Raw genomic sequence first — 12188 nt, 5'->3', positions numbered from 1 at the left:
AGTGCTCCTCATCAATGCTGTGAGCTGTGCTGTGCAATGCAATGCAACAAGTCAGGGGCTCACACTTGCCGCCGCCTCTCCACTCTTTTACCTGAGGCAACGTCCAGTTGAGTGTGACCAGTGTCCAGTGAGTGTCCAGTTACCAGGTGCAGTGCAGTCTTTCCAGTTTCCACAGTTCAACGGGGAGAGCAAGGGCGCCCCTGAATCGGTTGCATCATGGCTGCTCCGATCCTCCCGCGGCAGTGATCGACACGCAATAAACCTGAAATTCCCAGCTTTTTTTATATTGGGGGGAAAGGCCCATAAAATGCTGCTGCTGCTGCTCCCTCCAGGCTCAGGGCCCCCACGGCCCACGGCTGACGGAACGCGTGGTTGTCTTCTGTGGTCGCTGTGTCGCCATCTGACCTGATGCGACCCTGAAAGTCTGGCCCTCTGCTCTGTTGCTTTAGATAGACTTTTGCATTGAGCTGAAGAACGCGTCGCTGCAACGTGTTGAACGAGTCTCCAGAAATACCGTCGTAATTCGGACGACGGGAGAGGCAACATGGAGTGTGGCAGCAAGCCGCCTCAACCGCGCACTAATTGACGCCTGCGCTACGGTCATTCGGGGTTCAGAGTTTCCGCCCACCACCAGCAAACACTTCGGACAATGACGATGCGCTCTTCTCACACAACACAGCCCGGCAACCATCTGACTGCGAAACACCACTAAGCCTTGTACTAATCAATCTGGCCATCAACTTGAATCAATAACAGTCCGAAGAATTACATAGTACACCAAGTACGGATATAACAAGACCAATCGCAACTGACGGTTCACGTGTTCCCTCTTCATCCGAACTATGCCTGATCCATGTTCGACGACGATTGCCTCTTCGTGCCTTTTCCCCTTTTCATCCATCGCCAATAGTATTGTTTTCGGTCATGGTCCTCTACACAGGCGTGCTCTGGTGAGAAACGCCTTCGTTTCTTTTTCATGCCCACGATCCGCCTCAATTAAGCCGCAATTTCCCCCAACGGCTCGGCTCGCAATTAGTATCACCGAATTAAGCGGGTGAATCTTCCGGGTTTTGTTTGCGTCGTCCCGTGGCGCTGTTCACAACACGCAAACATTCATCCGTAATTTCATCTCCCGCGTGATCATCCGATCGGCAAACGATCGCATCTCAAAAAGGAGCCTCATCTGCACCTGTAAGATTCTGAGCTACACTTCCACGCCGCTCAATATCAGATACCTTTTGACATGGTCAATAACACCAATGCGCCAAAGTTTGCCAGCGTCATTTGGAGGCCGCGGCTGACTTTCGAGGTCCCTTCGGAGTGACCGCGGGGTTAAAAATAAGAAGGGCGGCCTAGCTGTCGAATAAGCTGCGGCCGCATACGAACCTGTCAACGTGATGAAGGTTTCGAATCCGTCCGATTTTTGCTTTAAGCACCTGTCCATCTCCACGGAGGGTATCCCTACCATCGTCGTCGTGTTGAGGCTTCTTGCGCCACCGCACTGGCGCAGTGACAGCATCTAGATGCGATTGGCCAATTGCCGCTCTTCAGCTCTTAATCATCAATTCTTCGCGTTCGGATCTCGGCTGTCGCAGTCGTAGCAATTGTTCAGTCACAGTAATAAGGTAGTCACTCATGTCAAGTTGATCAGATGTAGTCGATCAATTAGTTATCGCAATTCGTAGGAGTGGTGGCGCTGAGCTTCCCCGATGGCGGGGTTTATCATTACTTATCTCATCCCGCTAACCTTACAGGGCAATTCTGTGCGATCTTATCTCGACCCCGCAGGGCCTTTCCGAAGCCAAACGGCGACAACCCCCGCGTTCGGGCTAGCTTGGAAGCAGTTTTCGCTGTGAATAATAGTCAACGGGTTCTCTCGGTCACGCGACCTGTCACAAAGGAGACTATTGCCAATCTGATCTCTGATATCTCATCTCACCGCGCGTCGTCCAGAACTTGCGCCGCTCCCGGGCCCTCACTCATCATTCATCATGGCGATCCACGTCACAACCCTCACCGAGGAAGATATCCCTGGCGCAGTCCAAGCGGTTCAGTAAGTGAGGACAGAGCAACGTGAGCATGTATGACAGAATGACTGACAGGGCCACACAGACAAGCTTTTGCTGGGGATCCGTACAATACGTGGGTCTATGACCAGTCTAAGGTGGGTAGCATTGGAGGTCCTGATCCAAAGTCTCTCACTAATAATTCGTTATCAATAGTTCAGCCAGGAGAGAAATTACCAGTCACTAGCCCTTCGAATGCGATGGGGAATGCGTAATGGAATTTTTCACGTAGCGAAAGAGGAAGGAAACGACAAAGTACTTGGCGTGGCAATGTGGCTGCCCCCTCAGCCGGCTGATGCTCCATCGACGTGGAACGATTGGCTCGAGGGGTGGCGTCTGTGGTTCGGGCAGGTGAACTACAACATGTGGTACGGACGTGGTGGTTTGAATGTTAAGGTGAGACACTATTCACACCCTCGCCGAGTCTTAGCATCGCTTACCCCTCCGTCTGTTCGCAGAGATACTACATCTGGAAAGAGGCTCAAGCCAAGGCACAAAAAGAGCTGTGGACAGACCCCAGAGGTTACTACTTTCTCAACATCATGGTCGTTCTCCCTGAGGCACAGGGTAAGGGCGTCGGGGCCAAAATGATGAAAATGGTGACGGACCAAGCGGATGCTGAAGACATGAAGTGCTATCTTGAGTCAAGTAAGGACGTCCCCAACATGGCTATATACGGACGATGGGGTTTCAAGTTCCAGAAGGAAATGATTTGCGACGACGATGGTGACTCTATAAGACTGTTTACTATGATTCGTGAGCCACATGCGGAGCCCGGCGATGGTAGGTAGAGAGGGAATAAGTCATGTTAGGCCGTCAGCACTGGGAAAGGTGCGAAACAACTTAGTAGTCCAATTATATGGAAAGCAACTATTAGGGAATGATCAACAAGAAAAGCCTCTATATCAGTATAATCTCCTTAATGTTCTTGCCTCCGCCAAACGCACTTCGCAGTTGATCTTGATAATCCTCGGGCGCATCGTCGGGCCACTCGGAGTCCTCTTCGATGTCGTGGTCTTCAGGATAATTATCGGGCACTGCCCAAATCCTTCTCCTTATGAATAAGCCCACGCGGAAATACTTGCCAGGCCTTTGGACATCCTCTATCAAGGCAAGGCCTTGCACCTTTAGATTGCGGGTGACGATAAGTGGCAGCAAGTAAATCTCGGTCTCAGAGCTGTCCCCAAACCTGGAATCCACATAATAGTCGGTAAGTACCGTTAATTCTGGATTCTTTGAATCGTCATCGTCCATTTCGACAGAATATTCCTCGTTGTGAAGGAAGAAGTTGTATGAGAAGGGCATGAGAAGGCCACGGATGTGAATCTCGATCGACCCAGACTCTCTAAATAGATCAGCTGGAAGTTCAGAGAACCGAACAACTTGAAAATCCACGCTTCTTTTGCACTCTCCTCGGTTCCAATATACGCCGCCGATGTACGACGCCCAACTCCACGAGGGCCCTTTCACCGAGTTGTTGTCATAAGATAGATCTCTCACGCCTGTTGTCCATGCTAGCCCTAATGCTAGGTCAGATGCCCAGAGCCCGCAAACATAGTGATCTTGTAAGATCGAGGCAAACTCTCTTGCCGTGCTGGATATAGCAGGAAGCCTATCCGTGAAATACGTCAACGATCGACTGCTATACGTGCGCACTAGAGAGTACCAGTATCCAAAAACCACCGAGGTGCGAGGCAGGTTCTGGCGGTTCCATAGCATGCGCGTGACGTGTCCCAAGACTTCGGATAGGGACGTCCCACTCCCTTCATTGCTTCGACTAAACCAGCCATCATGTTCCAGGATCTTTTCTCCCGCGCAGTAGCAACGCCATGTTGTTTGTTTCTCGTGATACTGTAGTCGGCGTCTGCTAAAGAGGGCTTCTTGGAGTGTCCAAGCTCTGTGGTACCAAGGCTCCTTGTCGCCTTGTATTTCGCTTGCTTTAAGAATGGCAGAAAACGGTGTCGTTTCATTCGAGCGCTCATCTTTCCATTGAGCTTTCATCTTGAAGACAATTTGAGGTCGTCCTTCCGCTGGAACAGTCCTTTCTAGGGTCGAAAGTCGTCTTTTGAGGAATCCTTCGCGAACATCGCCCGCGGCGGAGGGGATTATGGTGAAGGCGGCGTTCCGGTATATATCACCCATCTTTCGTAGTTCTTTCGCTTTAAAGTCCTCGTCGTCTTGAACAATACAGAGCGCATCGATCCAAAGATACTCGAAGCCAAGCTCATATGTTGTGATCATAGCATCCCGGATTGTTGCATCCAGCTGCGATATCTTGATACCAGTGACAGAGGTCAAAATGGGTTTGTTGCTTCGAAATAGTAAGAGTCGTTGCGTTCCTTGCCCCCAGCAGTAGGACAGTGCGAGATAGCGCTTTCTCATTCCTGGCGTCACCTCGACCAATACTGCAGAGTCCTTACTTACCACCCGCAAAATCATGGACGGCATCGAAGATGGCAGATCAAAAAGGCCACATCGGTGTTGAAATTCACACTTTTGCAGCCAGCATTTGATCAGATCCACTGTCATGGGACTGCTAGGCTCTAGGTTCATGGGTGAAGCAATGTCCATGCGCTTGGCATTAATCCCGAGTTTCTTAGCTTTACCAAAGTTAGCGTCCATACGAGCTGTGAAATTGATTGGAGTCCAACACAACTTACACGGGGGAATCAGAACTAAGAACGAGGCGTCTCCAAAAAGCCCAAATGTGAGATACAAGCGGAAGTAATCGCCGTTGCTGAAAAACTTGAGTCGCAAAAGGTCTGATGAGACCGCATTCTCTCGCGATTGACTTCGAAGGGATGATGCAGATGATGCAAAATCGAGGCCGTCGCAAGGTCTCTCGAAGGCGTAGTGCCAGTTTACTCCCGACTTTCGCCAAAGTCGTAGGAATTTTCTCTTCTCTTCGCCTTCGAGGGCCTCAAGGAAGCGATCGTTCCTCCACCCCCATAAAGAATCTGTTGAGAAATAGAAATCGTCAGGCATTTCTCCCAGGATGTTCTTTGCCTTCTGTGTCAGTGTCATTTGGGTAAGGCGATCGCAAATCATTGCCCAGAAGCTGCAACCTAGTTCTGCTTTTCTGCGGACTTCCCGTTCTGTCGTATCTAAGTAGTAATCGGAACTTGCCTCCACGCGGCCATCGATCAACCTGCGGAACTTGATGTTGAAAACATTGCAATACTGGCAACTGTGGCCTTTGGAATCTTCAGATACGAGTGTAAACTTGAGACGCTCGATCTCGTCCTCGCTGCTCCCAATTGCTCTGAAAGTGCTGGCCATCGTCTCGGAGATCTTGTAGTCGACAGATAGGCATGAAGTACGACAAAACTTTTGGTTCGAGATATCAGGGACCTTTGTATCCGTCACCATTTCCATCCCCGAACAGCCTCGGGCTGTGCAGTAAGACACAGACTTGGGGCTGAGCCAATAGTGCCACGACAAGTGGGGATCGGCCGCAGAGCTATTTTCTGCGCAAAAAAGAAATGTCTCTGGGATTTTGTGGCTGTAGGAAATATGACAGGCAGTGCAGGAATTCACAAATCACCCTACTCCGCCCCCGATTGGCGTCTGTCGAGTCGTTGACTGTTCCAATATTAGAAGGCTGGCAGTGTGCATTAGACAGCATCAAAGATGGTACTATGCTCTGCACTGTGTTTTAATACGACTGGAACAGTGTTGCCTTTTCAGATGTTCAGAGGCAAGCGGCCAGCCCTTGGCAACGTCTGTTTCTCGTGGGCGCGCCGGCAGTGCTTGACTCTGGAGTTGCATAGTAAGCAGGAAGTTCTCCAATGGCTATAGGCGGCACCATATGTCATTGTGATAAGAAATAAATGCAGATTCGGACCCGGCAGAAGTCATGAGAGAATGAGAAAGCAGGATCAGAAACCAGGGTCAGTTAACCCCGGCCATCCTACCCACCGGTCCTAACCAACCCCGCAGACCCGGATCCCGCTAGCATTGATCACCTGCGGGGAACAACGCAAAAGCAGGGATGATGTGACCGCATCTAGATAAAAAGACCGATATCTGCCATTGCTAGTGGGCGACGATGGCTTATCTCTCCTGGTCTTATCACCCACGCGATGCCGGTGCCGGACCGCTCATTGCCTCTTCATGCACTTTGCGAGCATCAACCGCTGCAAGCCTATTCCTCCCACTACTGCAAAGTTGTTAGCAATCGGCAGCTACCCTGTGCATGTTAATCTTACGGCGGCCCAACGCAATGCAGTCCTCATCCAAAGTCAGGCACTCGAAATCCAGAAACGGATGTCTTAGGTGCAAAGCGAAGAAGGTAAGACTCATTGTGCAGCCTCCGAGAGTGTTATCGCTTACATTGTCTTGGCAGACAAAGTGTGATGAAAGGAAGCCCGGGTGCGCTAGGTGTGAAGAGAGGGGCTTCCAATGTCCTGGATATGCACTCAATGTGCGGTGGTCGCGCAGACCCCAAGTTCGAGCAGAAGACTCTGCCAGCAAGAAGAGCGAAGCAGCAGGCTCACCAAAACCGCGAGCTTCTTCTGCCTCACCAAAAGCCGCTCAAGATACCGAAACACTCGATAATGCTTATTCAAGCGCTGAGGGCAACCGTCAGCTGAATTCATGGTTTGGGTTCACTCCACATTGGGATCACCCTGTCTCTCCGGACCTGTCAAGCTTGACCACCATCACAGATGCTATGCTAGGATTCCAGCGGCCGGCGTCTGAAGTCGATTTGTCAATCGATACAAATTTTCTTGGATCCGCTCTGGATGCTGATAACGATCACTCGTCATCACCATCCAACAATCAAGAAACACCCAGAATTGGGTTGTTCGCGGAAGGCAGTTTTCCCTCGGAGACTAGATCTAGTGGGTTCCATATCCAACAACGCCATAGCCTGTTTGAAAATCGCAATACAGAAATACTCGATATGACTATGTCAACAGCGCTCATACAGCAAAATCGACAGTTATCCTCCCCAATCCCGAAGGAGCCTTTCAATATCCCAACGTCACTCTCTGAATACTTCTTCCGCGAGGTCATCACGCTCTACTGCGCATGGGACAGCAAGTCGAACGTCATGCGCAACATCATCGAAACCTCGTGGCAGTCTTCCGGTGCTCTCTACCACACTATTCAAAGCATGTCGGCAGCTTGTCTGTCGGAAGACTTCCCGCACCTTTTGCCTATTGCGCGCCGCGAGCACGCACAAGCATTGAAGCTCCTGCGTCAGGACTCTCTACCGACACACAAGCAAGCCATGCTACTCGCCTCTCAATTACTGGGCCACACATCCAGTTGGCTCACTCCGCAGAACCTCGCCACAGACATGTTCAGAACAAGCTGCGATATCCTTCAAGACGTCATGCTTGACACGGGCAGAGACGCTACCATCTCGTTTTTCAGCGACACTATGGACTATTGGGCAATGCTGCTGGCCTATCTAACAGACAGCCATCAGCTGGGCAATTGCGATCGAAACTCTCCGTTTGGGCCGGCGGAGTCCGCCAAGTCCAAGTCGGAAGAACCACATCCATATTCTGGTATCTCCCGAGACACGGTCAAAATACTCGCCGACATTGGCGTCCTGGTCTTTCAGTACCGAAAGCGAATCTCAAAAGTCAAATTTCTGACCGAAAACGACATTGATGTGTTTAGAACCGCACTTAGGGAGGCACGTAAACTCGAGCGCGTACTGTTAGCCCACCGCTCACCGGACCTATCCCAAGTCAAGGACCCGGGTGACCCGAAAACACCGCTGAGGCACTTGCAACTCATAGACGAGGCATACAGATGCACGGGACTTCTGCAACTCTATCGTGTGTTCCCCGACTTACTCAACGAACGGTACGCTCCGTGGGACAAAGACTATTTACTTCGACCACTGCCATCCGACAAGACACCAACCGCGCAGGAGAGGCAGACATGGTTGACCAAGCTCGCAATGCACATCTTGGGTATTTTGAGAGAGATACCGTTTGAATCTCGGACGCGCAGCGCGCAGCCATTCATCATGGTTGCTTGCTCAAGCGAGTTAAGGAGAAATCCACAGCACTTGCAATCAGCATCTGTGGCTGCGGGCGACTTGGATGTGTTGGCAATTGACCCGGCTTCCATCGAGGTTGCCCGGGCTCGGAAGTTTGTGCTGTCGCGACTGGCTGCTTACACGCACATACTACCTCTGAGGAAGAGTCGAGTGATATCTGAGTTGATTGATCAGATCTGGTCGGCGTTGGACAGTGGAAGTACTGATGTTTACTGGCTGGACGTGGCTCATGAGAAGAACTTGGGAACAATGATGGGATGATATATCTATGATAGCAATAAAAGGTCTACAACTTCTCACTTTTAACGCCACTTGGTTTTGCAATCTGGGCAAACTTGAGCAACGTCTTGTCGCTGGTCAGACCCTTCCGCAGCCGCTCTTCGGTTACCATGTAAGCCTGTGGGAACCAGTCACTGACGTCCTCCCCGAACATCATCTTGACCAAAGCCTCGCCCGTCAGCCAGCATTTGTCCATGCCGTACCCATTGAATCCACAAGCCATCCACTGCTCATCGTCACCTGGTGTCTCTAGAAGGGGCTGAGGGATCCGGCCAACAATTGGCAGGCCGTCTGCTGTGTGCCCCTGAACACCGGACCAGATGGCCTCTATCTCTGATGTCGTTTCCGAGCCCCAGCCATCGAGGAAGAACCTGGGAAGAACAGTAGATAAGGCTTTCTTTGCCTCTGCAGGAACGTAAGTATCATCAGAAGTCAAAATATCCTTCATGTATGCTGTCTCATTCCCAATCCAGATCCTCCCCGTCAAGGCGTTTTGTTGAAGATAGTACAGCCCGGTGTCGTAGAAGCCGCTTTCCGCATCCAAGGAAGCTTTGTGTGATAAGCTCCAGGATCTGGAGGCTCCTAAGTTCTTCAGAGCAGGGCCAGGCTTTTGCACAGACATCGTCCCACGAAATGGGTATACACGACCAGCCAGCTTTGGCAGAAGATGTGAAGCATACGCGTTCGTGCAGTGGATCACCTTCTTAGCTCGCATTGTTCCTCGTGGGGTGGTGATCAGATAAGGATGTTTCGAGTCGCTTGTGGGAGAATACTCGACACCCAAAACCGGCGTGTTTGCCTCAATCGCAAGACGCCCAGAGTACTTTTTGAGCAGGCGATCATAAACACCGGTAAGCAGTCTGTAGGGCCAAATGGCGCCAGCATCGTGTTCAACCGCCCCTGAAGCATCCTTTATGTTCCATCTCTGCATGATGTCAGCTAAACTGTGGTTATTGATGTTTGTTTCAATATTGAACTTTACCTCAGGGACATCGTCCTTTTGAACAATACGGTGATAACTTTGATGTTCGGTTACAGCCTGCTGGAAGTCTAGAACCGACTGCCTAGCCGCCTTCCAGGTCTCTCCGTCTCCGACGGCCATGACCTTGAGCACATCGCGAATCTGACAGGCTTCCTGTAGCTCTAGGTCCATCTCTTTCACCATCTCCATCAGCCGCTCGATATTGAGAATACTGAACCGAGTGATTTGCTTTGCTGCCTCAACACCATGCTGCTTAACCAGAGGGCCGAAAGTGTGTCCAGAGGCTGTTACCAAGTGTCCTCCATTACGACCGGTTGCGCCGCTGACAAGGGTCCTCGCTTCCAAGACGGTGACATGAGAATTGCCGGCAGCCTGGTGCCCAAGAAGTGTCTTGGTGACGCTGCATCCTGTGATACCAGAGCCGATCACAGCAAAATCTGTATGCTTGGGAAGGGTGGGCGACTGAATTGACCCTATTGGGTGCTCGGGAACCTGCCATGCTGAAACCGTCGGGTTTGTCTTAGGCAAGCCTGGGTCTTGCGTGATGGCCTTGGATACGTTCAAGAGAAACCTCGACATAACAGGGTCTGCAATAAGCGGTTAGCTGTGTTCTCGGGAAAGATTGATTGCATACTTAGGTAGGGAGCAAGCTCATCTTGCAGACGATCAGCGCTGTTATTGGTGCCGTTTCCGCCCATTGTGACTTTGACTCGTATGCCTACAAAACACCAGGTCAAGGGGTCATCAGTAGGAGCTCATTAATACAGCCGGATAAAAGATGCCGTGGGAGAGTTCAGAAATGCTACTTCTTGAGCCCAACCTCCCAACGCTGCGGGGGACCGCCCGATGGCCATCCGGACTGTGGGGCCCGCGCCGGTAGCGGCGCCGCTCTCCCTTTCCCCATGCGGAAGGTATGTGCGAGAATGTGAACTGATAGCGGCCGATATGTTATCCTCGGCTTCGTTGTCTACGGTTCGCATTCTAGGTGTCTCCCCCACGACGTCGTTATCTTAACCTCGAGATAATGTCAACGTCCGTTGCGAATCCCTTGGTTGATTGACAGATAACCCCGCTCTGAAGACTTCAGGCCCATGACTGTAGCTGCGTGACTCTCAACCTTGCGGTAGATAGTATCTAGCTGCATGCATATAACTCCCGAAACCCCACCTCAGCTTCCAAGACATTCCCACAACTAACCACTACTAATGGTCCCAAGTTGATCACGACTACTTCTCCCTAGCATCATCCCTCGTCCCGGCGTGTGATTTTGCAATAATGGACAATCAAGCCTCACTTGCACGCACTTCCTCAACGGGAACCCACAACAAAATCTCCGTCATGCCCGAAAAGACCGATCATGAAGCCGTGGAGCGCGGCTCCATCGCCAACGGGGCTGTCACCGTGCAGACAATGAAGCCATTCACGACTCTGTCCGCCCTGGGTATTGGCTACGGCACCACAAACACTGCCATCGGCCTTTTGCTGGTTCTCGGCAGCACCCTTCCCATGGGAGGATCACCATTGTTCTTCTGGGGCTTCCTAGTAATGGCCCTCGTCGGCTTAGCAACAGCAACAACGCTCGCCGAGCTCGCCTCCGCCATGCCTCACCCCGGTGGCCAGTACATCTGGGTCCATCGCCTCGCACCACCCAAGTACAAGCGGTTTCTGTCATACATCACAGCAGTCATCAGCTGGCTCGCCGCAGTAGCCACGGGCTCTTCCGCCTGCCTCTCCGTCCCCGTCGGCATTTGCGGCATCATCACGCTCCTCGACCCGACCTTTGAGTACAAGAGGTGGATGGGCTTCCTCGGCTTCCAGCTCCTCAACATCGTCACGCTCTTTGGCGCGAGCTTCGAACAAGCACTCCCCAAAATCTCAAAGATCATGCTGCTCTTCAGCTGCACCACTATCGTCGTAATCTTCATCACCCTGTTCGCGATGTCGAAAGAACACGCCTCCGCCAAGGACTTCTTCGTCACGCAGATCAACGTCTCGGGGTGGCAGAACGGCATCGCGTTCATCATCGGCATGAACGGCGCGAACTGGAGCTTTTCCTGCCTCGACGTCACCACCCATTTGGCCGAGGAGATGCCCCGCCCCAGCACCGACATCCCGAAGGCACTGATGTGGACAATCGTCGTCGGCCTGGTTTCGGGGCTGCTGGTCGTCATGTCGGTGCTCATCAACGTGTCTTACCTCGACGGAGCCGACGATAACTCGGCGCTCGCTCTCTTTTATCGAATCACGGGCAGCCAGGCCGCCGCGGTCGGACTCTGGGTACCTGTCATGATCACCACCATTGGCGCTATGTGGTCCATCCAGACATGGCAGTCCCGTCTTGCTTGGACAATCAGCCGCGAGGCCGGTTTCCCGCTGCATCGTCACCTCAGCAAGATTGTGCCGTCTCCGCTGCACACTCCTCTCTGGTCCTTGATATTCTCTGCCTCTGGCACGGCCATCTTTGGCTGTCTATATCTCGCTTCAGACCTAGCCTTCAACTCGCTCATTTCCACCGGCCTTCTGCTCCAATACATCAGTTACAGCATTCCCGTGGTTCTTGCTCTGATGCAAGGCCGCTCCAGCTTCAAGCATGGTCCGTTCTGGTACCCTAAGCTCGGCCTCCTGGCGAACGTCGTCATGCTCGCATGGTCGGTAGTCGCACTCATCTTTTACTGTTTCCCGTATTACCTCCCCGCCCTAGCAGACGAAATGAACTACGCCTCCCCTGTTCTGGTTGCTCTCGGAATCATCATCTTGGGCCTCTGGTTCGGCTACGCAAAGAGGAATTACGAGGTCAAGGAGTTTCTCGAGCATTAGAAGATAATTAGCCGGCGCTTGA

At 51.9% G+C, this 12188-nt stretch overlaps 5 protein-coding genes across 5 annotated transcripts; 3 read left to right on the top strand and 2 right to left on the bottom strand.

Annotated features, from left to right (window-relative positions):
- Positions 1–1991: 1991 nt before the first annotated feature.
- On the top strand, positions 1992–2857 carry CGCS363_v003282 (putative N-acetyltransferase; the record flags this gene model as incomplete). Its single annotated transcript, XM_036635131.1, has 4 exons — positions 1992–2053; positions 2113–2164; positions 2223–2462; positions 2525–2857. 4 exons carry the CDS (start codon positions 1992–1994, stop codon positions 2855–2857), a joined length of 687 nt encoding a protein of 228 aa, XP_036500346.1.
- Positions 2858–2966: 109 nt separating this feature from the next.
- CGCS363_v003281 (uncharacterized protein) lies at positions 2967–5345 on the bottom strand (the record flags this gene model as incomplete). The annotated part of the gene is made up of 3 exons (XM_036635130.1): positions 2967–4377; positions 4561–4666; positions 4727–5345. The coding sequence occupies 3 exons, from the start codon at positions 5343–5345 to the stop codon at positions 2967–2969; spliced, it is 2136 nt and encodes a 711-aa protein (XP_036500343.1).
- A 1393-nt stretch (positions 5346–6738) lies between these two features.
- Positions 6739–8349, top strand: BEA4-2 (Beauvericin cluster-specific repressor BEA4; the record flags this gene model as incomplete). The annotated part of the gene is made up of 1 exon (XM_036635129.1): positions 6739–8349. One exon carries the CDS (start codon positions 6739–6741, stop codon positions 8347–8349), a length of 1611 nt encoding a protein of 536 aa, XP_036500344.1.
- A 25-nt stretch (positions 8350–8374) lies between these two features.
- puuB-1 (Gamma-glutamylputrescine oxidoreductase) lies at positions 8375–10047 on the bottom strand (the record flags this gene model as incomplete). The annotated part of the gene is made up of 3 exons (XM_036635128.1): positions 8375–9292; positions 9350–9936; positions 9984–10047. The coding sequence occupies 3 exons, from the start codon at positions 10045–10047 to the stop codon at positions 8375–8377; spliced, it is 1569 nt and encodes a 522-aa protein (XP_036499488.1).
- Positions 10048–10687: 640 nt separating this feature from the next.
- swnT-1 (Swainsonine transporter swnT) lies at positions 10688–12166 on the top strand (the record flags this gene model as incomplete). The annotated part of the gene is made up of 1 exon (XM_036635127.1): positions 10688–12166. One exon carries the CDS (start codon positions 10688–10690, stop codon positions 12164–12166), a length of 1479 nt encoding a protein of 492 aa, XP_036499487.1.
- Positions 12167–12188: the final 22 nt, after the last annotated feature.

This window comes from Colletotrichum siamense (assembly GCF_013390195.1).
Source record: "Colletotrichum siamense strain Cg363 chromosome Unknown KSG_Cg363_contig02, whole genome shotgun sequence".
NCBI lineage: Eukaryota > Fungi > Ascomycota > Sordariomycetes > Glomerellales > Glomerellaceae > Colletotrichum > Colletotrichum siamense.
Note: the sequence above shows the minus strand (reverse complement) of the source record. Positions and strands in the feature narration are given on the sequence as shown.